Below are 25,866 nucleotides of genomic sequence, written 5' to 3'. Positions count from 1 at the left end.
GGAATACATTTGAATAATGGGGCGAATGATATAAAAATGGGCCTCTAAATTCCTTGGCCTCTTTGAATGTGTAATGAAGGGTGTCTGAGAATGCGTGTGTCCACTCTGACCCAGGAGCCATGATAAACATTCATGAAAATAAAACACACATTTCTACCCACCCTCCCACAACCCCACACACACACACACATCGGTTCTTTCTTCCTCTGTCTAACCCTCGCGCAGTGAGAGGCAGAGGGTGGGATGAGGGGTGTGTGTGTGTGTGTGTGGGGGGGGGGGGGGCGTCTAAGCTGTACGCTCGTGCCTGTTTTTCCAGATCAATTATGTGTGGCTGGGTGATCGATGCGAGGGCTTAGCGGAGTGGAGAGAGCTAATGGGCAGGTCAGTGGCTCAGACACATCCTGGCTCCCCCTGCCTATTACCACTACGTCTGTTAATAGGCCTCACCACACTCCCCTGTTGCTCACATGCACATACACAGCCGCTTGGGTAGGGAGCCATGCCAGCTCCCTCCTTCCTCCTTGTCCACAGACCCGCTTCCTCTCTGCACATTTCTTCTTTCTTCCAGCTGTGGTTTCTTGTTCTTTTTATTGCCGGTTTTGACCTGACCTGGATGCTTATATGTTTGTATGCAAGTGGAGTGGCAGATAAGCAGTATATTTAGCTACGTGTAATGTAAATATGAGACATTACTCTGCAACCGTCGCTTGATCCCCTCAAAGTGTGCTCAAGCTCACACAGCCTCGAAGACGCATCATCCCCTGCTTTTCTGATTGGTTGAAGGATTCTCACGTCTGTTGTACGTTTTATTTCAAGTTGGTGTTGTTTTTTAGTTCAATGAATAATGTAAACATTCAGTCCAAAAGATGGATCTTGTCAATACTTAATATATATATTCCATAGTGTATCTTTGTTAATAATGTTTTGTTACATTTCCTTTTTAGGGTTGGACAAATCTTTTCAACTAGATCACATTTAAAGCTTAATTTATTGAACTTTGATATTAGAGCCCTTGTATAGACATTATTCAAGAAACAAATTGTCCTAATTGATATGAAAATATGAATTAGCTGCAGCTCTAAGCTTTCTTTCTGCTGCTATACTGACACCATTATTCACAGCAATGTTTGGTAACACAATGACGACAGAGGGTCAACCAGAAAAAACACAAAAAGGGAATTTTTCGGTCAAGCAGTACCTTTTTCTTCTTATTTCTCCATTTACTTACTCTGTTTCACATCCATCCCTCTCTCTTTTTCTTGCTTAATCTGTCGCTTTGCTTAACCCCTCTTCTGTCTTGCGAGTGGCATCTGATCTGCATGTTAATTACCTCCATCGCCTTAATTTAATATCTGCCTGGGAAGAATGTGTAACATACCCCAGAGGTAAAGCACATGCCCTGCAGCACGCACTTTCACCAGCACAGATGCTCGTGCATGCACAGAAACAAGGCCTGTTGGTTTCTTTCTTGGAGTTCTGGTTTACTGAAAGGTTGTGGTAGTAGTCTGGATGGAAGCCCCGAAGTCGCAGGAGGGGGGCTGAAATCTTTCCTGAGCCATTCTCTCTGAGCGTGTTTCCCCATGGCGAAGGCTAAAAGCGAGGCCACTTGTCGTCCACATAATAGAGGCTAGGCAGGAGGTGGAGGGGTTTGGGGTGGAGTGTGGGGGGGTGGGGGGGGGTGCATTTGTCTGCGAGAGGAGCAAGGCAGTTTTTAAAAGGAGGTAAAAGAGACATTCTTTTTCGATGCTGTGGGGGAGGAAAGCGTGCATGCTTTCACATTGCGCGGCAATTGGTCAACCAGACGCCCCTCTCCAGCGTTCAGTGCAGCGCAGTGGCGTGCACAAGACGTGTGCGGAAACACATTCATGACACATGTATTATCATCTGCTGTACAACAAACCCTACTTTACCCATCATTTTACTTGGTGGAGCTGGAGGGAGTTCACAAGGTGTGTGATTCCATCACCGCACTAAGAATTAGAACCATTTTTATTACAATCTCTCCGACACACACACACTGACACACACACACACACAGACTCGCTTTTGCTCTATTTCTCAGCTTTGCAACAAGGCTGGGTCTCTGGTGGCTGATAGATTGAAATGAATGTAACAGCAGTCAGATCCTTCAAAAGCCTCTCAAAAGCTTAAGTCCCTTTATTAAATTAAGCTAACGATGCCTAAGGCCAGGTCCACTGCTGTGAGAGAGAGAGAGAGAGACTACGGGAGGTAAAGGCTGCAGAGATAAGGAGAGGGGGAAGGCAGTGTTAGGAACGAGGATGGGAAATGGCAAGTAGTCAAATCAATGAGGGATGGTGGGAATTTAGTATCAAAGAAAGGAGGTGGAGGCAGTAAAGGAGGGGTGGTGAAATAGGAGGAGGAAGAGGAGGAGGAGGAGGAGGAGAGTAGCCTGCAGCCTCCCATAGTTGTGTAGTGCACCTGCAGCTGGGAAGAGGAATAGTAATTAGGAAAGGCTCATTGTCGTGAAACACACTTTGCTAATTAGTCATTTAGAATTAATGTTTATCAAACATAAATGTTTGTTTTAATTTTTTAATTAAACATTTCAAATATTTGTTCATACTCTATTCATATGAATTGCTAGATCCCTGTTGGTATTGGAAAGTTTAGTATTGAAGTCTTTTTTAAGCACAATTGTGTGTTTTTAGCTTGTTTACCTGCACTGTACATATTGGAAAGCTTGGGTTTGTGTGTCTCTGACCTTGAGTTTAAAAATATAAGGTGACCAATACTCTCAGCATTTATTTGTTAAATAGTTCAATTACTAGTGCAATATTCTTATTAGTTCTCTCTGACGAACGTTGATCGGGTGTGTCAGATGAGGAAGCTGGTGCAGGCGGAAGGCAGGCAGGCAGGCAGGACTCAAACGCAGAGTTTTCAGAAGGTGATCTTTATTCACCACAGAACCAAACAGAAGCCAAAAACGTGCACCAACGAGGACTGACATGGACAATGACGCGACAAAGGACAACTGGCACACAGGGCTTAAATACACAAGGGAGGTGCAGGTGATTGGACACAGGTGGAATCAATCACGCAATCACAAGACAAGGCAGGAAGTGAAGTTAACCCAGGACCACAAGAGACATGAAACTTCAAACTAAAACAGGAAGCGAAGCCAAACCGTGACAGAACCCCCCCCTCAAGGACCGAATTCCAGACGGTCCTAAAGGGGAGCAGAACCGGAAAAAATCAGACAAGGGGAGGGAGGGTGGGGACCCGACGATCCTGGACCGCGCGGGGAACTCCGGGTGATGGCGGCCATGTGTCGGGTCCTTCGGGGGGCCGGCCGGGCCTCAGGGTCTCGGGGGTTCTGGCGGGGCGGCGGCCGGGCCTCAGGGTCTCGGGGGGTCTGCTGGGTCGGCGGCCGGGCCTCAGGGTCTCGGGGGGTCTGCCGGGTCGGCGGCCGGGCCTCAGGGTCTCGGGGGGTCTGCCGGGTCGGCGGCCGGGCCTCCGGGTCTCGGGGGGTCTGCCGGGTCGGCGGCCGGGCCTCTGGGTCTCGGGGGGTCTGCCGGGTCGGCGGCCGTGCGTCGTGGCGGGGGGCGCCGAGCAGTGCGGCTCCGGCGTCGTCGTGGCGGGGGGCGCCGAGCAGTGCGGCTCCGGCGTCGTCGTGGCGGGGGGCGCCGAGCAGTGCGGCTGCGGCGTCGTCGTGGCGGGGGGCGCCGAGCTGTGCGGTTGCGGCGTCGTCGTGGCGGGGGGCGCCGAGCTGTGCGGCTGCGGCGTCGTCGTGGAGGGGGGCGCCGAGCAGTGCGGCTCCGGCGTCGTCGTGGCGGGAGGCGCTGAGCAGTGCGGCTGCGGCGGCCCAACCCCTGACCCCACCCCCCCCTCAAGGGCCGGATCCCAGACGGCCCCCAGGGGTGGGGGGGAGAGGACCAAGGGATGGGAGGGAGGGGGCACGATCAGGGGCCGTGGGGACGGGCCAGGAGACTGGACTCTGGGGGCCGGAACGGGCGGAGGCTGGACTCTGGGGGCCGGAACGGGCGGAGGCTGGACTCTGGGGGCCGGAACGGGCGGAGGCTGGACTCTGGGGGCCGGAACGGGCGGAGGCTGGACTCTGGGGGCCGGAACGGGCGGAGGCTGGACTCTGGGGGCCGGAACGGGCGGAGGCTGGACTCTGGGGGCCGGAACGGGCGGAGGCTGGACTCTGGGGGCCGGAACGGGCGCTGACGGGCGTCTCGGCGCCGGAACGGGCGCTGACGGGCGTCTCGGCGCCGGAACGGGCGCTGACGGGCGTCTCGGCGCCGGAACGGGCGCTGACGGGCGTCTCGGCGCCGGAACGGGCGCTGACGGGCGTCTCGGCGCCGGAACGGGCGCTGACGGGCGTCTCGGCGCCGGAACGGGCGCTGACGGGCGTCTCGGCGCAGGAACGGGCTGGGGCGAGCGTCTTTGGGCCGGCTCAGGAGCCGGGGCTGGAGGGGTTCGTCTCCTCCTCCTCCTCGGGCTCTTCCTCGGGTTGAGGATGTCCCGTAGCTCGAGGCACGCCTTTTGATAGCTTCTGGGCCCGAAAACAAAGTTTGTCTTCCGCTGCCAAAATGGACTTCTCACGTCCAAGTAGTCGGGGCCCAGATCGCTCCAAGACTCTGCTGAGTCCTTCTTTGGTCGCGTCATTCTGTCAGATGAGGAAGCTGGTGCAGGCGGAAGGCAGGCAGGCAGGCAGGACTCAAACGCAGAGTTTTCAGAAGGTGATCTTTATTCACCACAGAACCAAACAGAAGCCAAAAACGTGCACCAACGAGGACTGACATGGACAATGACGCGAACAAAGGACAACTGGCACACAGGGCTTAAATACACAAGGGAGGTGCAGGTGATTGGACACAGGTGGAATCAATCACGCAATCACAAGACAAGGCAGGAAGTGAAGTTAACCCAGGACCACAAGAGACATGAAACTTCAAACTAAAACAGGAAGCGAAGCCAAACCGTGACAGGGTGCTTATTAAAAGATCAAAACATTTGTGAATCTCTGATTGTGATACCAGATATTTCCCGATTATCTTCTTGTAGTAACTCATCCCTAATAGCGATGACTAATCACCAAATATGACTAAAGACTCATTAGTGATCAGTGATTAAAAAAAAACAATGACTAATTGACTAAAAAACTGTCAACTAAGTCATTTGAATACCCATAGGACTTATTAATTGAACAGAAGGGGGCTGCCTGGCTGTCTAGTCCTGGGGGGAGCACGTGTACAGACAGCAGGCAGATCAAAGGCTGAGGTCATCGTGCTGCAACGATTGTCAGCATACCTTGTACACCCTCTCGCTCGCTCTCTTTCAGGTCAAGTAGAGGTGAGGGATACACTATCACTTGGATGAAAGACAAGACACGCAGGATTAATGACAAACTGCACAAATACATATTCACGCACATGCACATGCACACACACACACACACACACACACGGATGTGATGGCACACTCATACGAGAGTTCCCTGAAGGGGAATGCTGGGTAGGGCTTCTTTATATGCTGTGCTAGGCCTTCTGTGAGCACGGAGAAGTGAGCTGTGGCAGGAGACACGACATTTGTAATTGGGCTCGCGTTTAATCCAATGCATCGCAGGAATTAGCAATTTACAGCACAGTGTGAGAGGGGCTTCATCCCGCTTCCTCCCCAGCCATCACCTGCTTAATCCTTATTTTCATCCTTGGCTTTGGGAGCACACCCTGTCTTTAGTGCTTACAAGCACGGCTTTGGTTGTACAGCCTGTGTAGTCTTTGGTATCTAATCCACAGTAAAACCATTGATAAACCAGAAAGGGGAAGAGGTGGTCAGCTGGGGCTTCTTTGTGCTTTCGGTGGGTGACTGTCCCCCTGTGGACACTTGGTGCAATTACTCTTCTGTTTATGAACCTACTGTGTGTCGTGTACGGCCATGTAATGTTAGTAATGAGCAAAACAAAGGGGGTCTTGTTATTTTTTACCTGATAGTTATTGCAAACTGTGGTTAACGCTTGGGTTTCATACAGACATAAATCACCATAGAATCAATGTGCAGACCGTTGCATTCCAAAATGCTTTTGATTGGCTTTGCATGAGAAAGAATTGAGAATTGTCATATTGCATGTAAAGACACATGCGAGTCCAAGATTTGCATGTGTGTATTATAAATGAACAGGAAGTGACTCTCCCTATCCTGGTTGGGGATGGACGGGACATTCTTTATTCCATTGGTGTGGGGGCGGGGGGCATTGCGGGGTCAGCCCTGTGGACCGGAGGCCTGACTGGGGGCGCGGAGGAGGGCGTGGGGGGGGGGGGGGGGGGAGCAGGTGCCTTCACCCCGCCCCCTATTCCGGCTCCGTCTGTGCGTCTGTCTGCGTGTCGTCGGTCCGAGCCCCCGCCCGGAGAGGAAGCCCCACCTCCCTGGCTCCCAGCAGCCGGCCGCCTCTCTCCTCCTCTCCCCGGCGCGCTGCTCCGTCCCCGCAGCCCCGCTAGGCGTCGGAGCTTCCTGCGTGACAACAAAGTGCAGACTCTCTGTCTTCGACGGAGGGGGATGGCTGCGCGCTCCAGCCGCTGACGGTGGGAGAAATCTACTCATTTGAAACACTGGATTAGCCCATATTTGTTTGCGGTGAGTAATTCAGTGGAGACCGGCACTTCTGGGTCCGGAACCGGGGAGGTTATTCGTGCGAGGGAGCGCGGGCACACCGCGAGGGTCGTGTCGAGGAAGTCATCGCGATATCGAGGAAACGGGTGCTACTTTTGTTTCTCTCCAGGAAGGTCCGTGCCGAGCCCTCGTGTGTGTACGCGGATGTGCGCGCGTGTTTTTGCGTGTCCGAGTGTGTGTGTGTGACTGAGAGACGAAAAATTCACCAAAGGCAGCGTTAAGTGCTACTGGAAAGAGAGAAAAAACAGCCGCTCCCGTGGGTTCAGCGGGCGATAGTGGGTTTTTTTTTCTTTTTTTTTTTTTTATCTGGTGTTCATAATCCAGCTCGTTACGGTTTCTTTTTCTTTTGTTGCCAATAGTGTTTAAAAATTAAAGGTATAGCGGTTGACCCCCGCCCCCACCCCCCCCCTCAAAATAACTTCTTGTAACATTGCTACCGGTGCGCTGTTGTGATTCTTGTGCGAAGCACAGACCATTTACGCTCACCGTACGCCCTTCTATGTACAGTTGCATCACTGGCTTCACTTGCTCTGTAATCCGCACGCTCTCCAGTGCTGCTCTTTGACATGATTGGAGAGCGCCTGGTCCGGAGCTGCGCCGAAGTCCGTCCGTGATAATGCGTCTACGCCCGCGTTAGTGACACATGGTGACCATTTGCTGCCCTCGGGTCAAGGCTCTGACCCTGTGTGTGTGTGTGTGTGTGCGTGCGCGTGGCAGGTGGACCGCGTTGAATCGCTTCCCACGCACTCCTCCACTTCTCTTGATCTCCGGGCGCTGTTGCAACAGCTGCTTCTGACGAGGAGGAGGAGGAGGAGGACGGACGCACGCACGCACGCACGCACGCGCGCCACTCGTTCCGCTCACACACCTCCAGGGGTTCGTAAGAAAAAGAAAGTAAAGCGAGGGGGGGGGGCTTTACAAACTCGGCCGTGCGGCAACAGGCTGCACTGAACGCGCCGTGCCGCGGGGTGGAGGTTATCTCGCAGCCAGAAGGAGCCTTGTTGTGTGTTTTAGCCGCCGCTGATAAGGTCGGCCATAACTGCGAGAGGGGGTGGGTGGGGTGGGGGGGGAGAACTACAGTCTCCATACAAACCAGTATGGTGAGGCCGCCCTGCTGGTGTCTTTAACAGCTTCTCACTGCTGCTTGAAATAGTTCATTTATGACATGTGTACACATCTCCTAATGTAGGATGGATCTGTGTGCTGTCACTGTGGTGTCCCTTTATTATCCCACTGCTACTCACGTGGTTCACCGACTCTGTGGGGCCATTACAAACAAGTGAGGAGGAGGAGGAGGAGGGACAGTTGGTTTGGCATCAATGGGAGATGCTATTGTTCCTGTTGCTTCGCTTGTTCGCTGACACTGCACGTGGTGTTTGAGTTTGACCTCTCTTCTAGGAATCCGGAATCGGGAGCATTTATTGCCAAAATATATTAAACATACAAGGAATTTGACATGGCGGTTGTTTCATAACAATGGACATAACATTGGACATTAAGACAATGGACAACAAGACAACTGTCCCAAAGATACATGTCCAAATAAAATGACAATAATGGGCTGTCAGGATCTGTAAAAGGCCACAATATTAGTTAAAAAAAAACAATTAAAACCAAGAATTTGGTACTTTTGATGTTTTTCTCATCAACAGATCAAGCCGTGGTGGACGTATGTGCTCTCGCAATGTTTTTTTTTAAGTTGAATTAGTGTTTTATCTTCTGTCTGAACTGTCATTCTAACCACTGAAGTCACACAGGAAAACACACAAATTAAAACACGCACATACCCCAGGACTTCACCTGTGACTGCTCTCACAGCTGCAGCCTAATCGCTGCATCTCCACATAATGTGACATCACACTAATGTTGACATAATTTACATCTGCAGAAATCATTAAGGGAATGCGATAGTTCTTGTCCTGCGCTATATTATTGTTTTTCCTGCAAATGTGTCGTTGTAATTGCGTGGCAGTGAAGCTGTGAAGCAGAGCGGTGAGCCACTGAGGTAACTGCTAGATTCGACTCTGTCACTGATTCAAGATGTGTGAGCGACACCGGAAATTTGGTTCACGGCACCGGATGGATACGATGGACACAGCGTGCCGGCCCCTCTGCTGGGGCCTTTTGGATCACTTCTAAAACGCAAAGAAAGGATTTTCAGAGCGACAGACTAAGTAACAGGGACAAACATAACCTCCTTGGCAGACGCTGCGAGTTTGCTAACTCCGGGTGGATTTGTCCTCCCTTGTCCCAGATTTACATGTGTCTGATGGTTCGGGACATGATAAGAGCGTAAGATTATTTATGCAAATCCCGTGCTGAGAGGAAAAGAAATTCTCGCGTGTGATCTGCCGTTTGAAATCTGTCGAATCCTTATACTGTGATCGCGCCCACACAACGTTGGCATGTTTTCAGGTGCCGTCGCCGCCGCCGTCGTCGTCCTGCTTGTCATGCTGCGGTAGCCTGCAGTGCTGTGAGTGTCTGGGGCTAGACGGCAGCTGTGTTGAGCAGAGTGTTGGTGACAGTTTGTCTGTGGCAACAGCACCTGGCTCTGTTTAGAGAGTGATTAGGAGAGTCCCAAGCAGCTCCCCGTTCTGTTTACACAAGGAGCCTGGAGTTAAAGGTGACCCACTTTGCATTTCCTTATCATCAGCCCCCATTGCTAGCTTTGAATAGCACGGACTGAGAGAGAAGGCCTTTGCATGGGTTTACATGGCTTCCTATGAGAGACAATGGGATATGTTTGACTGGGCGAGGCTTGGATTTGACTAGCATTACAACAATGTCCTGAGGTGGCATGAAAATGTGGTTACACACACACACACACACACACACACACACACACACTGCGCTCTCTTTGTGTTTCTGCTGTGTGGTCTGCCAGTGTGATGGAAGCAAACCCACTGTTGGACAGGTTTTCCCCAGCCAACGGGCTTCCATCTCCATCACCTCTGTTGGTGCTTCCCTGTCACTCTCTTGATCTCTCCTCCTCTGCGTCACTCGGTAGCTCATATTCCAAGTGCGCTGAGCAAGGCGCCGTCTGAGCCCCCCCCCCCTTTTTTTGGATCGGGAGAGTGATTTGTATTTGTGTCCAAACGTCCCCAACTGAGTGTAAGAACGATACGAAAGGTACGCCAGACACTGGGTGGGTGTAGTATCAGTATACGTGGAAGTGTATGGGAATGCGCTCTTGTTAATACACACATCTATTAATCTCAGATCTTCATCTTTCACGCAGATGTTAACAGGTGCCTCGACACGCAAGTTGACACTGTAGTTTTGTAGATTTTCTTTGGTTTGTTTTCATATTAGTTTCACTGATTCTACAATTTCCTTTCGCTTCATTTCATTCTTTTTCACAACTTGTTACTCCGTAACCTCTGTACTCGCTTTTTGTTTGCCCGAACTTGAGCTTTGCGTTCGCCGTGCCCGTCAAAAAGAAGCGCGCCGCGAGCCGGTTGTGTTGACGCGGGGTCGTGCTGTTCTCGCTTTGTGGCCATGCGTTTGCAAGCCGAAGAACCGTTCCCTGCACTGCATTAAATAGGTGCTGCTTTCATATCCAGGGAGACGGGAGGAGTGCACCACCCAGCACTGGAGTAAAGAAATAAAACCTGTTCATTCACAGGAAAAAAAGGCATTTTTGCTTCATTCACCAGACCACACTCTAAATGTCTTTTAGATGATTTGTATGTCTGTGTAGCCGATGTTTAGCCTCTGTCCATTTCATACTCCAGGGCCTGATAAGCATTGGCCAAGCAAACGCAACACGGGCAACGTGAGAGCCGCAGATAAGGGAATCATACACACACACACACACAATACTTGACTATTGCCCGCCCCAAACAGGGCTTTTTTTCATTCAGCATTTTGGTGTGTGTTCCTCTGCATGTATCATGCAGTGTGTTTTTTGTCTATCTTTTGCTTTCTCCAGTCCCACTCTCATGGTGTAACCCTGCATTGTGCTAAAGGCTCTTCTTCCACAAAGGCCTTTTTCTTTTGCTATCACATCATCATCATCATCTCTCTTTTCCCTTCTCTCTGTGTCTGCTTCTATCTCTCTTCAACATGTCTGGTCCGTGAGCCTCTCTCCCCTGTTTCTACCTCCCTCTCTCTCTGTCAGAGATATCTGCTATATCAGCTGACTGTCACATTGTGTGTGTCTGTTTGTGTATGAGGTCAAGGACAAGAGGTGGAGTGCACCGTGGCCGTGCATGTTTTAATCAGCTCGTGGGACAGATGTGCATGAATGTGTTGCCGGCGGCCGCAGTTGTGTCTTAAACTCTTAAGTTGAGCGGCAACTACGAGTTACTTCCATCAGCAATATTGAAAATCTTCAATACTTGTTCTATCTATGTAAAGAAAATGAGATGAAACTATTTAATGATCTATCACTTTGGCTCTACTTTGAGTCCAGGTCAGGTGAAACCTATGGTAACCAAGTTCTTTCTATCTCTGAAAGGAATCTTGATTCTTAGATTTTGCCTGTGTAGACTTGGGGAGTCATGGGGATTTGTTCCTGGGAAAGAATGGCTCATTCATTCGTCAGCACAGACGGTTCTTACTCATCCCACTAGTCCAGATAACAACCAGCAGAAGTTATTGGTGATCCTACCCTCAAAATGATTTTTAGAATCCGCTATTGAGAATAGAATAATCTGGCTTGACCCTTAAATCCTTTAAATTCCCCTGCTGTGGGACTAATACAGGATTATCTTATCTTAAAGTGTTGCAGAATAATATAATGCTTTTTCATGCCCTCCTGCTTTGCAAAGTGCTTGTCCAATCGAAGGCTATGTTGTGGCAATTGGGTGAGATGTGTGGCCATGGCGACAGCGGGGTGTCTCCTAAATAGGACCACTCACCAGTCCACACAACACCCACAAATTCGGACATGCACATACGTGTACAAGCAGGAAGACGCACTAATTATATCCCTCACAAGGTTACATGAGGGCAACTATCGGCAACCAAACCCTGCAACGAAAAGTCAAGTTGTTGCTTCATGTGTGCGTGCGTTAGTGCGTGCAGTGGAGCCGCTTGGGAGTCCGGGCCCATGCAGAGCATTTGGAGTGCTAATTAGGCAACCACAACCCAGCAGACTACATCACAGAGAGTAGAAGAGAGAGAGAGAGAGAGAGAGAGAGAGGTTGAACAGAAAAGCAAGTGTGGGGTGTGGGGGCCTCTCCGGCCGCTCTCCCCATCTCTGTAGCGGGTGAGGCTGATTGAAAGAGACAGCCGACAGAACCGGGTGGTGGTGGTGGTGGTGGTGGTGGAGATGATGATGGTAGTGAGTCAGAGCAGACTCCCCACCTCCTCTCTCAGCCAAACAGCTGGGGTAGTAGGGCTGAAGCTGGCCCTCTCATCGGGGGGGGGGGGGGGAGGCGACAGGGCTGCCCCCCTACCCCCCCCCCCCCCAACCATCCCTCTCAGCAAGAGGCTACAAAGGGCACAACCACACAGACAGCAGCTTGACTCCTGGAGCATGGACCACAGCCAGAGACAGACAGGAGGCTCGTGTGTGTGTGTGTGTGTGTGTGTGCGTGTGTGTGCGCACTCACACTCTCTGAGCAGCGCTATGAGGCTTAACCAGACTGTTCTGTCATACGCCCACGCTGGTGTCTCAGAGAACACAGCCATACTCTCCCCAGATCATATGCGTGCACACACACACACACACACACACACAATCCTAGCAAACCCCACCACAGCCGCTATGTAATTAACAGACAGAGGAAATGGCGCTGTTGAGGCGGGTGAGTCGGATGCAGGGAGGAGGAGAAAAGAGAAAATCATCTCAGCTCGTGCCTACCCTCGAGACACAATCTGCTTCTCTGTGTGTGTGTGTTGGATAATACAAGAGAGGAAGGTGGAGATAGGGAGAGAGATGCCGGCTGTTCCCTTGAAATCTGTTTTTTTTTGGGGGGGTGGGGGGGGTGGGGGAGGTGAGTAAGAGGTGAGGGATGAATAATAAGGTGAACGCCTACATAGACAGACAAATCATTCAAAGCCACACGAGGTAGAAGAAGGCAAAACAGCTCCCCCTGCTATGTGCACAAAGGTGCGTGCGTGTGTGTGTGTGTGTGTGTGTGCGTGTGTGTTGAAGACAGTGAGCCAGGTCAAAGGGAGAAGTACTCTGTTCTCTGCTGTAGCTCCATAATGGAGGCCTGCTTTATAATGGCAGCTCAAAGACAGGTAATGCTCTCTGGCTCTCTTATGGCTTCTTGATTGACATCTCTCTCTCTCTCTCTCTCTCTCCCCTCTCTTGTTCCTCTCTCCTTTTATTTTTTCTCTTGCCTTTTGATTCTGCTCCTCTGTAGCTCCTGCCGCTGTAACAGGAGTTCTCTGACATTAGGATTTCTCTTTGGTGCGGATTAAAAAGACACGGCGCACGCATGCGCGCAGACGCATCCGGCTACAGCGCCCGAGGACAGAGCGCTCTGCCATCTCATCTCCGAAGTCAAACAAACCCGGAACTACCACAGCAGGTTAATCCTGATGTGCGCCTCGGTGCGATGCGCACGTGTCGAGCGCGGCCGCTGTAATGAATCGTGCGCTTTGGTTCCTGCTCTCTTGTTTATTGTTTTTTTGAATGCTCGCCAGCCCGAGCTTGAATGTCATCTTTTGTTCTCGTATCACAACCTCGGCGGCTGTTCCGCGTACGGGGTCACGAGTAACAGTCTATTCACAGCGCATCGCGTTCTTGTTGACTTGGTCGATTCTGGGGTGTTGTTTTTTTTTTGAAGCCATCCCCCCCCCGTGTGTCTGTGGAAGCGGCCTAATGCCCGTTTTAGTTGCTGTTTTGCCAACATCGAGGTGGCAGAACCAGGGGTATTTTTAGCACTCGACTTGTTTTCATCTTTCTGTATCTTGAGTAGGACTTTATTGATGCTCAACTTCTTCCCGTCCTTTTACACCGCCCCCCCCCCCCCCCCCCCCCCCCCCCCGCCCCCCACCTGTCAGCACATATTCATCCAGCCATCATGTCAGTCAACCATCCATGATGATCCACGTACTCATCAAGTCGACTCTGTTTCCGTGGCTGAGCTGCTTACACCTGGTACCTCAAGCAGGGTAGGCGTTTGAACCTGCGTTCTCTCCAACAACATACTCTCCCAATGAGTCATGCCTCCATTTTTTTTTTTTATGTGCTATCACAAGCAACTGGGATCAGAGTTGGTGATCTGCGGGGGTTTCCTTCTTATCTCGGAGAAGATGGCGTGGTAATAGGCGTTGCTCAGCGCGATGATGTGGCGGCTCGCCGGTCGTCAAACCGCAGTACACGTACGTCGCCCGCAGCTCTTCCACCCGTTTCACACACTTGCAGTATTTATAACTGGTCTCCTAACCGGATGAGCACTGAAAGATCTACATCTCAATGTCTGGGTTTCATTTCGGTTTATCAGTTGCGTTGTGTGCTCTTCATCACCGAAAAAGTGGGCCGAAACTTCCTGTGCCGCCACATTGAAAGCAAAGAAAGCAAGTTGCCCTAACCCTAAACCGCTCTGATAGTACGGCGCAGAGGAAGATTAGCAGGAAACTGCTAGGGCGCTATTTGTTGAGGGAAGTAAGAACTGGAATGTGGGAGTGGAACAAAACGCAACACCCCAGGAGCTGTTTCACGGGAGCTTCAAAACTATTCGAAGCTGGGCACAGCGAGCCATTAAGAAAGGGTTCTTCACCAGGACCAGTTCATCAGCCTGACCTACGCGTGGCTCCTTTTTGAGGGGAGACGGTGACCGTCTTGGCTCCTCAGCAGCACCACAAACCTGTGGCACGGTTGGTGTGCTGTAGGGACGGGGGGGGGCTTCCTCTGCCCCAGTGAAGTACAGCATGATCACGCAGGGCAGGCGGCACAGCTCCGGCTCACGGTGCATCGACCGACCAAGCCCGGTGGCGGGACCGGACTGACGGACGGGCCCCGGTCGCACGCCTCAGCTCGTTTTAACCAGCTGATAGGCAAATCCCATCCTGGTTAAAGATTAACCTCTAGCCAGAGCTGCCACTGCATTATCTCCCCATTGGCCGGGGCACACAGGAGCCGAGAGGATTTACTCTCTACGTGAACGTGTGAGGGAGAGAGTGAGATAGAGTAATCTGCATTCCAAACAGCAAGGGGGTGGAACGCTGTGTGCGTGTGTGTGTGTGTGTGACTATAGGAGGTAGTGCTCGGCTTTGCTCCCAGCAGGGTGTTTAAAACTGTGTGTTTACTGTATGCCATTTAGCAGTCAATCTGCTGTGTGTGTGTGTGTGTGTGCGCGTGTGTGTGCGGTTTGTTGTAATCTACATTCCTCTTCTTAAAGGGCTTTGTTTTGTTTTCCCTCAGGGCGTAGCAGCCTTGAGAGGGTTAATTGCATCAGGAAGCTTGGCGTCTAACACGCTCCTTTAACCTGTGGGTTGTCAGATGAAATATTACAGGTTTTTTTTGTTTGCTACAGTGCCAAAAGGTGTCATTTATTCATTTCTCTTATGGCCGTTGTATCAGGGTTCTTCATCTTCAAATTGGATGCAGCCTTTGTCGTTGCAATAATCCATTAGACTGTCAGTTTTAAGGTGTGACATTCGCCGGTTCACCCTCAGCGGACTCCCTCTCATTAACTGGGAGACGATGCCACCTGCTGGACGCTTGAAGAACGTCGAGCGGGGATTCCCCAAAACACAGAGAAAGGGATGCGAACAGAACATGACTCACTCCGGACTGCTGGGATCATGCAATTCTTTGCCACTCGCTGTGATAAGAGAGCCGTGACTTGTGCGGCTTGTGGTTTTCTGCTTGAGAAAGAATTCGTGGAAACGGAGAGAAGAGCATCCTCTTTTGTTTGACCATGCACACCCACATGAACCTGTGGGTGTGATTTCCACTCAGTCCTGTTGCGCGCGTGCGTTTCATTCTTCCGGGCCTTTACGTAGAAAGTGTCAAACTGATAAGCTATAAGCTTTCAGCAGTTGGTTCTCGTTGCCGCTCTCGTCTTTTTTTTTTTTCTATGTTTCGGGCCTTTTACTGGACGTGAAACGGTGGAAATGACATGGGGCTAAGTTGGTCAAACCCCAAGGCTGCAGGACGCCGCCCCGTGATCTACGCTTTTACTCTTGTGATTACAGACAGAGGAGGACCGAATGAGCGCCGTGTTCTATGGCAGCACCTGCGACGATGACACCCGAGCGATGGCGCCTCATGGCGGCTCGCTTGGACAGTCGGTACGGGGGGCGGCAAAGAGAGACTCCGGGGACCAGCGCGTGTGGGTCCCCGGAGTCTCTAATCCCGCTCCATCTTTGCTCTTGCTCACTCGCTGTCGTGAGAAAAAGCAGCGAGTGGCGGGGGGAGGAAATGACTAAAAAGAAACTGAGTCATTCACACCCCTGCAATGGCAGCAGGACGGACGGAGAGGAAGTCCGACCCACGCGTTTACCCGTTTCCTTACTCCTCCACCCCTGGCCACTGTTGCGCATTGACACAAAAACGATTCACACTTTGTATGCTTTGCGTTGTTACAATTTGACACGACATTTTGGGCATTCCTTGCCAACTTTTTTTGTTTGTATAAAATCCCTTTCTTACACTGTTTTTGAAGGATGGTCATTTTTATTTATTACAACACAAAAGGCTTTCTTTTTTAGACCGTGAGGCTCCAGACAGGCCAGGACATGTCTTTTTTTTCTTCTTTTTCTTCCTCTCTTTCTCTTTGGCCAGAAGGGAAGCCCACCCCCCCCCCCCCCCCCCCTGCCCCCCATTCACCTATATACATGTTCATGCACTTCCTGCCGCTCCCCAGCAACGGGGTCAGATGTTGTGACCAGCTCAACGGTCTTCTCCTCCTCGGCTCCTCTCCTCTCCCCTCCCCCTCTTCCTCTCCTTGGCAGGGCATGCATGCCTGTGTCTGTTATCTACAAATGGCTGAGGAATTATAGGTTGAGAGGGGAGGGAGGGAGGGAGAGTGTGAGAAGGGAGGGCTCGAGGGGAGGGATGGGGCGGTGAGTGGGGGTGGGTGGATGGGAGGGGGGGGGGGGTCATGTGACATCGCAGCAGCTGCTAGGCTAAGAATTTCTGTTTTCTCACTTGGAGAGCGCTAGAGCAAGGAGGGGAAGAGATGGGCAGCGTGTGCCGTGTGTTGCTTTGTTAGATAAGCTCCACACCGGGGAGCAGCAGCCGGGCATGGAGGCAGGGCGGGCGCCGACGGATGAGCGCAGATAGGACGCACAGCCAGGCGGAGGGGAGCGGGAAGATGGTGTGTGTGCCGGCGGTGGCTGGCGGTATGTGCCGTCCGGGGCTCAACGTGAGGATGCAGCCATGGGGGATCCAAGCGGCTCCACTCCTTTGTGCAGTAAGGCGCTTCGACCACGCTCTTAATCTGTGGGAGGGGTGTGTGTGTGGGGGGGGGGGGGTCATGAACTGCTGCCAGACCTCCGGATGTGTGCTCCTGTGCGTGTATTTGTCAAGCTATTGTCTATTGCTTTCACCAAGTTACTTGCGTTTGTGTCGGTGTGCACGCAGGTTTTGTGTGTGTGTGTGTGTATGTGAGAAGGATACAGGCGGACGGGTGCTCTGTAACTAGAATACCTTCACAAAGTTCCTTTGTGGCATTCTGTGGAACAAGACTACACTAATGTCTTGACAAAGTCACTTTATTAGACTGGGTAGTTGTTTTTTGTGTGTGTGTGTGTGTCTCTCTCAATGGCGCAGTGTGTGTAGTTCAGACAGTAGTCATTGTTTATCCCATTATTAATTGTGTGCTGGGTTCACTTTGAGTGCACTGGGTAACTGGGAGGTTACAGGCAGGACAACTCGGGAACTGTTGGGAATGTTCACTCTCTCATGCCTGACTCGCCACACACACACACACACACACACACACACACACACACACACACACACAGGGTGCTGTGACTCTGCTCTCTTCTCTAGACGGGGACCCGATCTTTTTATAGCCCCCACGGTCTCTTGTGTGAACCCAGCTATTTTATTTAATATTGTTTGGATGCAAGTTGAGTTTGAGGGTGATGTCAAACAGTGTGCGTTTTGATGCGTTGGTTAATTTGTGCGTTACACACGATGTGTGCTTTTGGACCGAGCACAGGGTGGGCTATCAGTCGCCTTTCTGGCATTTGGGGATTCCACCGGCCGAAGGGGCCGTCAACGCGGTGTCACCTTTCAACACGCACACAAACACACACAGGAAGAACAGGGAGAGACGGCTCACCACCACAGGAGAGAGAGACACGACACGTAAAGCCCGTTGTTGATGAGGGAAGACTTAATTCATATACAATGCTGCATTCAACCCTTTGTATGGGGGGGGGGGGGGCTTTTAAGTTGTTTTCGTGTCCCAGAACAACTGAATTAAGAAATCCCAAGATGCATTCAAAACTCATTGTCTACTTTTAGCAACTAGCAGCAATTTGCTATATTTCAACAGGGAGGGGGAGGGGGGGGGGGGGCACAGGATGGGTTCAGTGCTATATTATCCTGCCACGGAGAAACATTTTTTTTTTTTTTTTTTTGTAAGCTCCATGACAACGGACCTCAGGCAGACACACAGCCAGATTGGAGCTCGGCGCGCAGAGAGGTTGACCTGTCCTCCTAACCTCCCATCTCTGACCCTAAGCCATACGACTAAAGCCCCTCGGCCCCAGCTGTCACAAACAGACACCCAGCACCACCCTCTGCCCCGAATGTGTCCGTGTCCAAGGAAACCGCCATGTGCCTCACTTGGATTTGCATATTTCTGCCAATATATGCGGTGTGTGTGTGTGGGACTGAAGGTATTTCTGAGGACCCCATCCCTCTTGACTCAAGCGTGTGTCGGGGTCTTCTTGAATGCGGCATCCAAATATAAATACTTTCCCATTCTCCTCCTCTTTTGTCACCTTGTAGGCATGAGCCATGAGCCAAAGTCACCATCGTTAGGAATGATCTCCACAGCGACCCGTACCACGGCGACGGTCAGCCCCCTCACCCCGTCGCCTCTCAACGGCTCCCTCGTAGCCAATGGAAGCCCCGCTAACCAGTCTGCTCACTCCGGATTCGCCGCAGCCCTCCGTAAGCTGGCAAAACAGGCCGAAGAACCTCGAGGTAAACGGCACCTGGCAGTTTTTGTATTGAATAAATTAAGGCATTTTGTAATGATCTGTTTGCGCTACTTGTTGTGGTGTGAATAATTAAGCACAGTTTTGTTTTGTCTTTTGTGGCTTCTACTCTTACATGGTGACCTATTGAGTGTTAAGATACTAATTCAAACGGTTCACGGTTTCTTTTTCTTAATATGTCTTAATATTTCTTTTGCTCAAAAGATTGTGTTTATTAAACCAGGATAACGTCTTTTTACCTCCAGTCCCATGACCCTTAATGGCCAACCTGATGGATTAGGTGTTCTGTTCCTCCTGTAGGCTGTATGTGGCGTGGTTGTATGTTTAGTCTTGTGTGTGTGTGTGTGTGCGTGTGTGCTCGGTGCTCCACGGCCGGTTTGTGTAGCTGAGTGCAGAGCTCCTATTAGCAATGGGGTAATATCCACACAGGATTGAATTAGTTTGTGTCTCTGGAGATATTGGGACAAAGTGGAGCCACTCTAGCTGACCCACTTCATGTGTGCGCTTGTAAATGTGTGTATGATGGTGCTATATTTTCTCCTCGTCACTGTCACACACACACACGCATGTGAAACATGCCATAGAATTCCTAACACTCAGCGTTGTGTCCTTTTGTTGCATGCATGCATGCCATAACATTACAATACCACAACTACAGCAGTAAAAATAGAAATACTTTTAACATCAGGGGGATGAAGAAACCTTTTGAAGATCAACGTTTCAGTGGCGTTGATTGCGTTGCTGAATCATTCGACCCTAGATTGTATAAATTTGAAATCAGCATCAGGTGGTTGAATTGCTGTTTTTAATATGTCAAACATTCTGGACTGTTTTTTTTTTTTAAGGCTGCTTGTTCATAGATGATCATGGAGATCTTTTTTCTTTTTTTTGCAGTACGTTGGACAAATGCGAAACCGGCCGGGAATACTCATAAACATGCAAATCTTTTTCAAACTTAACATGCATAAAAAAAAAAGAAAAAATGTACAAAGCACAAGCCACACAGGAGAGCTGCAGTTGGGAGTTCATTGAGGGTGTGTCATTGTGTGTGAGCGTGCATATGTTTGTGCGTTTCCATATCTTGGCTCCGGAGAGGCCCAGCTACCCCAGCTGTCCACCCCTGCTCTGGCTCCTAAATCAGATGCTCCCCTCCTTTCTGGCTGTCCCAGGACACCTTGCTCCCCAGCCCACTGCAGCCTGGGACCCAGAACCCCGCAAGTGATTTATTACCCGCAGAGGGAGAGAAAGAACTCGGTCCCAACCTCTGCTCACCTCCCCCTCGATCCTTCTCCCCTTCATCTCTCTTCACTCCCTCGGCCTTATTTACTTTCTCACCCAGTCCACCTCTAGTCTTTTCATTGTATTGTACACGGATTGACCCTTTTCATGGGATCTTCTTCTTATCTTTGTTGCTCTTTTCTTTTCTTTTTTTTTTTTACCTCTGTCTCATGATTTATTTTTATTTTTTGTGGTACTATTGGTAATTTCCATCCTACCAAGGCGGAGAACTTCTGTCTTTGTCATACAAACCGGCAACTGATCCTGTCTGATTAAGCTCCGGCAACTTTTTATTAAAAGCACAAAAAAAGCCCCCTTTGTTATTTTTGAAGTCTGCTGACGGCTGGCGCAGGCAGCGATGTGTGGGTGACTCAGCCGCCAGGCGTAAGGGGGCCGCTCGGCCCCGTGTTAGGAATACCGGCTCCAGGGTGAGCGTGCAGCCCCAGTCACCTCTGTCTAGAGGAGCCTGTATTTATAGGCAACACACACACACAAACGTGCATGCAAACAGTTGTCTTTGCAATAGCCTTGTGATTTCTTAGCACGCTTTAGCCTGCTGTCGTTTCATTACAGGCTTTGACTAAACCTCTCTCTCTCTCATAACCTCTGATTCATGCTTTGAGGTGCACAGTGCAGCATATATAAGGTGCCATGACTCAGTGTCCTAAGGCCTAGTGGAATTAGTAAGGGCTGAATACCAGTATCACCGGCTCCCAAACTGGTTTAAGACCCTGAGCAAAGCCGCTTTATTTATATATACACACACACACACACACACACACACACACACATCCATACATTGTCACTCGCCGTGGCTAGGATAATGGATAGATCCGTGTACCGAGTGCTGTTCTGAAGAAGGGACGTGATGGCTAATGAGTATCAAAGCAGCGTAAAGGACACACTCTGAACCCCACGCACACTCCTGTGTGTGTGCAAACGCACAACACACACAGATAACACGCTGCCTCATAAAGGTGGGCCTGCTGATGTCTGATTAATTAGGCAGACCTGGGTTTAATCCTCTCAGTTGTTCCTTCTTGCGCACACACACACACACACACACACACACACCCCAGCAGAATGTCATGCCGTCCATGCCGACTGTAGTTCACTGGAGAGAGAACAGAGTGGGCGAGAGTAGAGGTGCACAAGATGGGTGGACTGTATTGGCTGGGACGAAAAGAGGAATTGGAAGTAATTACATTACATTACAGTGGTGTTTGTCAGCTTGTGTACATGTACGTGTGTGGCCCGGAGGCTTCCCCTTTTTTCTGAAAGCCCAGAGCATGCTGGGACATCGGGGGCAGTGTTTCTCTGACCTCTCCATCTGGAGCCGGCCTGGGGGCCTGTGCGTGTGTGTATGTGTGTGTACGTGTGTGTGTGTTTCTTGAAGGCGTTGCCCCTCAGGCTGTGACTGTCCCTGAAACACTCACAAACAAGCTCATTTGTTGTTTTTTTCCCCCTCTTTCTCCTTTCCATTCACAGCAACCTTACACCTCACATGACCCTGTTCAGTAGCAAAAGCATAACGAACAGTTTGTACAGTCAGCGGAAGGCACAGGATCGCTCCCCTTTTTTCCATCCGCCATCTTGTACCGTCTTTCTTTTCATCGCTGGCACAGCAACACACACACACACACACACACACAGTGTGCTTCTCCCCTCCCCCCACTCCCCGATGCAGATTACAGGCTTTGTGTGGTGTTGTCAGTGCATGGCCAAGACTGTAGTAGCAGGTGTGTGTGGTGTTTGTGTGCATCAGTAGTTAAGTGTGTCTGTAAGTGTGTGTGTGTGTGTGTGTGCGTGTTAGAGTGCACGTGTTGAGGCTTGTGCTGCTGGTGGGGTGGCATATGGATGCAGGGTTGGCTGCGCACTGCTATGCACACCAGGTGTGAAATGGACTGTTTAATTAAGTGCTGATGTTGTTGTAATGCATGCTGGGAGGGAGGCGAATGGCGGGGGGGGGGGGGGGGGGGGGGGTGGCGGTTCTGGCGGGGTGAAGGAGAGCACCTTCTGCCTGGCCCTGCTGGAGCTGGCTATGCTTGGCTGTTTCCGTGGTGGCGGCGGCGGTGGCAGAAGATCTGTGGGGGCTATTTGGCAACACGTTTTGTGCGGTGTTGTCTTCTTATCAAGGCTCAGGGATCCAGTGAGATTCTCTGCTGTGGCTGCTCCATTCGCCCCGCTGAAAGGACAGTGGCTGAACTACAAGGTGCCGTCCATGCAGGGACACTTGGCCACAGCCTCTGACCACTTCTTGGTTTGTTTGTTTGTTGCTGCTGCTGTAGTGTGTGTGTGTGTGTGTGTGTGTGTGTGTGTGTGTGTGTGTGTGTGTGTTTGTGTGTGTGTGTGTGTGTGTGTGTGTGCGTGTGCGTGTGCGTGCACATGTGTGGCTCAGCTTGAGCGGTCAAGTGTGGAGGCAGTCTGGGAGAGTGGGACTGGTAATGGAGGAGGCGATGGAGAAAGGAGCTTCACATTAATCACACACAGCTTGGGACTGAGACAGCGATTACTTTCTTTCTCTTTTTCTTGCTCCTTTCTTCTTTCTCCACCTCTTCTGTCTCTCCTTCCCCCACAGCATACACACACACATACGCGCAGACACACACACACACACACTACAAGAAAGGGCCAATCAGTACAGCTAATGAAGTGCAGGTTGGGAGCTGATGAGCCTGTTTTGGACTCTGGGGTTGAATGCTTTGCTTCACTCCTCCTCCTCATCCTCTGCCTCCTCTAGCGCCCTCGAGGACCACAACCTATGGCCATTTTCTCTTTGTATCGATTGAAAAGAAGGTGCATGTAGCAGAAATGACACCAGCTTTGCACCAATAATCTAATATTTTCCTCCTCGTAGGTGGCACCTTCACGTGGTCGCTGAATAACGATAAAGGGCTTTTGAAGGGAGAGAGAAAATTGGAGATTTCGGCCTTTGGACATAATAAGACATAATATGGTTTTAAGAGGAGTATAAAGGAAAACGTTCATAGATGCAAACATGTAACCACTCTAAAACATCTCCCATGAGCACTTACTGGCAGTAAGTAAGAAAATCTGGTGTTGAGTCTGACAGATCTAGGTCTGGTTGGAAAGCACTTTGTTTGAAGAACGGAAGGAAAAGGAATTATCGTGTATGAAGAGGTGGTAGGCGGGTGTTGGTTGTGTGCAGTGTTGTTAGAGAAGAGGAGTGGATGATAGAGGAATAATAGCTGTGTGTGTGTGTGTGTGTGTGTGTGTGTACCTGGCAAAGAAGGATGCTTAGATGTGGACACTGATTAGGTAGGCAGCAAGTAGACAATGAAGCTGGAATGAGCCAGCCCTTGTCTCTTTCATTTCCTTCTTCCCCTCACCTGCTTCTCTTCCTGCTCTTAATTATTTAGTCTGCCCTGCCTCTTACGGTCTGCTTTTCCTCTACGTGGAAAGTGAGGAGGAGATGGGAAGCGAGGGGGGCGAGCGAAATAGATGGAGTAGGGGTCTGTTGCTTAGCAGTCCTCTCCTCTCCCCCGCGTCTTCCCTCCCTCCACTCTTATTTTTTCGCCATCCTTGTGTATGCATGCTGCCAGTGTGTGTGTGTGTGAGTGTGTATGTGTGTACATCTGTGTGTGGTGAGTGAATAGGCTGTGACACTAGAGCTGTATTAAGTGTAGCTCCAGTCCCCAGGCTGAGTGGGCTGCTATTGATTGGCCTAGTCTTGCATGGGAGAGTAATGGCTCTCTGAGGTGAGGGGGGGGGGGGGAGGATTAGGCCACTAATTGCCATTGTGCAGACAAGATATGTCGCCCCCCTCCCCTCAATATCCCCCACCCTGTGCCCGCCACCCACTCACCCAGCTGCACCCCTTATCTCTCTGCTCGCCCCTCCTCTCCAGCTCTCGCCCCACCTTGCACCTCTTTTGCACTCTCATTTGCTGTTTGTTTTTTTTCACGCCCCTTATCATTTAATGTGTTCCAATTCTCCCCTCCCCCGTGGCATTATTGATTCCTTCCATTATTTAGTGGTATTAGGTCAAATCAGGTGTTTATGATCAGTCAATATCCTGACGGCACCTTCCTCAGGATGACGTTGTGTAATAGGTTCCGTTGCCACGGAAACCAAAGCAGGCAAGAAATGGCGTTTGGGTAACAAACCTGTGTTAATCCTTTTTTTTGGGGGGTTACATTACATGTCATTTAGCTGACGCTTTTATCCAAAGCGACTGCATTATTACCCATGCGTTACATTCTGCCTGGGGAGCAATTACGGGTCGGGTGTCTTGCTCAGGGACACTTGGACATGGCACATGGAGCAGCTGGGATTCAAACCGCCAACCTTACGGCTGCCAGCACAACACACTACTCCATGCACCACCATCACCCCATTGGTTCTGATGGTGATAATTGTAGAGGAAGTAGACCTGAAACTGGTCCGAGGTTTCAGCTGCTGTGGTTGCATGCGAGCATGTGTGCGCACAACAGCACACTACCTTCAAATGCGCGCACACACACAAGAGCACGACTCGTGCTGTCCTTTCTGCTGCGCCAAAGTGTGTGCCCCATTGAGAGGGTTGTGACCCAGTTTGACTGTGTAATGCTGCGCTCACTCATCGACTCACTACAGTAAGAAGAGGCGAAACATAGAGACTATACTAAGGAAAATAAAAATGAAAAAAAAGGACTGAAGGGACAGCGGACACAGTTGAGGAGAACAGAAGCAAAGGCTCTCCGGGGGGGTAAAGATGTAACGTTGGAAAGATGAAATCCCTAAACGTATGTGAATGTGAGCATATGATACTAGAGCTTTGGAACTGGAGAGAGCGAGCGAGAGAGAGAGAGAGAGAGCGAGAGAGAGAGAGAGAGAGCGAGCGCGAGAGAGAGAGAGAGCGAAAGCAAGACGTGTGGAAAGCGAGGCATGTGACCAGACCGTGACCCTGCGCTACAGGGTTTCCCTGGAGGGCTTTGTTAATGTGGCACAGCGACAACGCAGCAGAGAAGCTCATTGGGCTAGCTTTTCACCACCTGCTGTGTGTGTGTATGTGTGTGTGCGGTGACGGGAGGGAGGGAGGGAGGGAGGGAGGAGTTCTGTGTGTGTGGCTGATGGCGTCATTGACTGTATATAAATTCAGTATGGCTGCTCAATCCCATGCGGGGTGTTATTGTGTGTGTGCGCGTGTATATGCATTTGTGTGTGTGTGTGTCCTGCATGTCAAGGCTGTGTGACTCTCACAGGGCTGCTCATCCTGATCCCTGTCACTTCATAATGGGGGCCTTGGGCCATCCATCTGCCTCCCTCCCTGTGAGGGTCTATACGTTATTTGTTGCTGTGGTAGTTCTGCAACCCCATCTTATTCCACAGTGAAGGAGCTGCTAGAGGGTCATACAGTCCTTGCATCGGGCCTTTATACCAAACAGCGCAAATGTCCGGCTATCGGCTCGTCTTATGTTCATCCTTTCACTGCACTCATGTCGTCCCCCTCTGTCTTCCTCCAGCTGCGTCCTCCATCAGCAGCGAGTCCTCGCCGGTGTCCTCCCCGGCCACCAACCACAGCTCTCCCGTCAGCACACCTAAGAGGGGTCCCCTCGGCCCAGGGCCCGTCCTGGTTCCCCCAGCGGGACACAGCGTGCCAAACACCCCGCCCGTAGTCACCATTGCTCCGACAAAGACGAGCAACGGGCTCTGGAGGAGCGAGGGACGGCAGGTAAAAACCCCCGCTCAGACCGACCGCGACGTGGACGTGTTCTTTTCTCTCTCTTCTCTTGTGTCTCTTTCAGTTGCTCTTTTCAAAGGTCGTTGGATTGCTGCGATGTGTTTTCTCTTTCAAAAAAACGTTCGTCAGCACGAGCATGCGCACAGCGAGGCTCTTGAGGGAGAACTAAATCATCTAGATGCCTGTAACCC

The 25,866-nt window shown here is 50.9% G+C and overlaps 1 protein-coding gene across 1 annotated transcript in view; it reads left to right on the top strand.

Moving 5' to 3' along the window:
- Positions 1-25,866, top strand: part of gse1b (Gse1 coiled-coil protein b) — a 141,726-nt gene that overhangs the window by 102,712 nt on the left and 13,148 nt on the right. Inside the window, exons 3-4 of the mRNA XM_037452452.2 lie at positions 18,503-18,700; positions 25,458-25,666. Coding sequence (XP_037308349.2) covers positions 18,503-18,700; positions 25,458-25,666 — 407 coding nt within the window. The remainder of the gene's footprint in view (positions 1-18,502; positions 18,701-25,457; positions 25,667-25,866) is intronic.

Source organism: Pungitius pungitius, chromosome 4 (assembly GCF_949316345.1).
Source record: "Pungitius pungitius chromosome 4, fPunPun2.1, whole genome shotgun sequence".
In the NCBI taxonomy this organism is placed as follows: Eukaryota; Metazoa; Chordata; class Actinopteri; order Perciformes; family Gasterosteidae; genus Pungitius; species Pungitius pungitius.
This window is presented reverse-complemented; position numbering and strand designations above follow the sequence as displayed.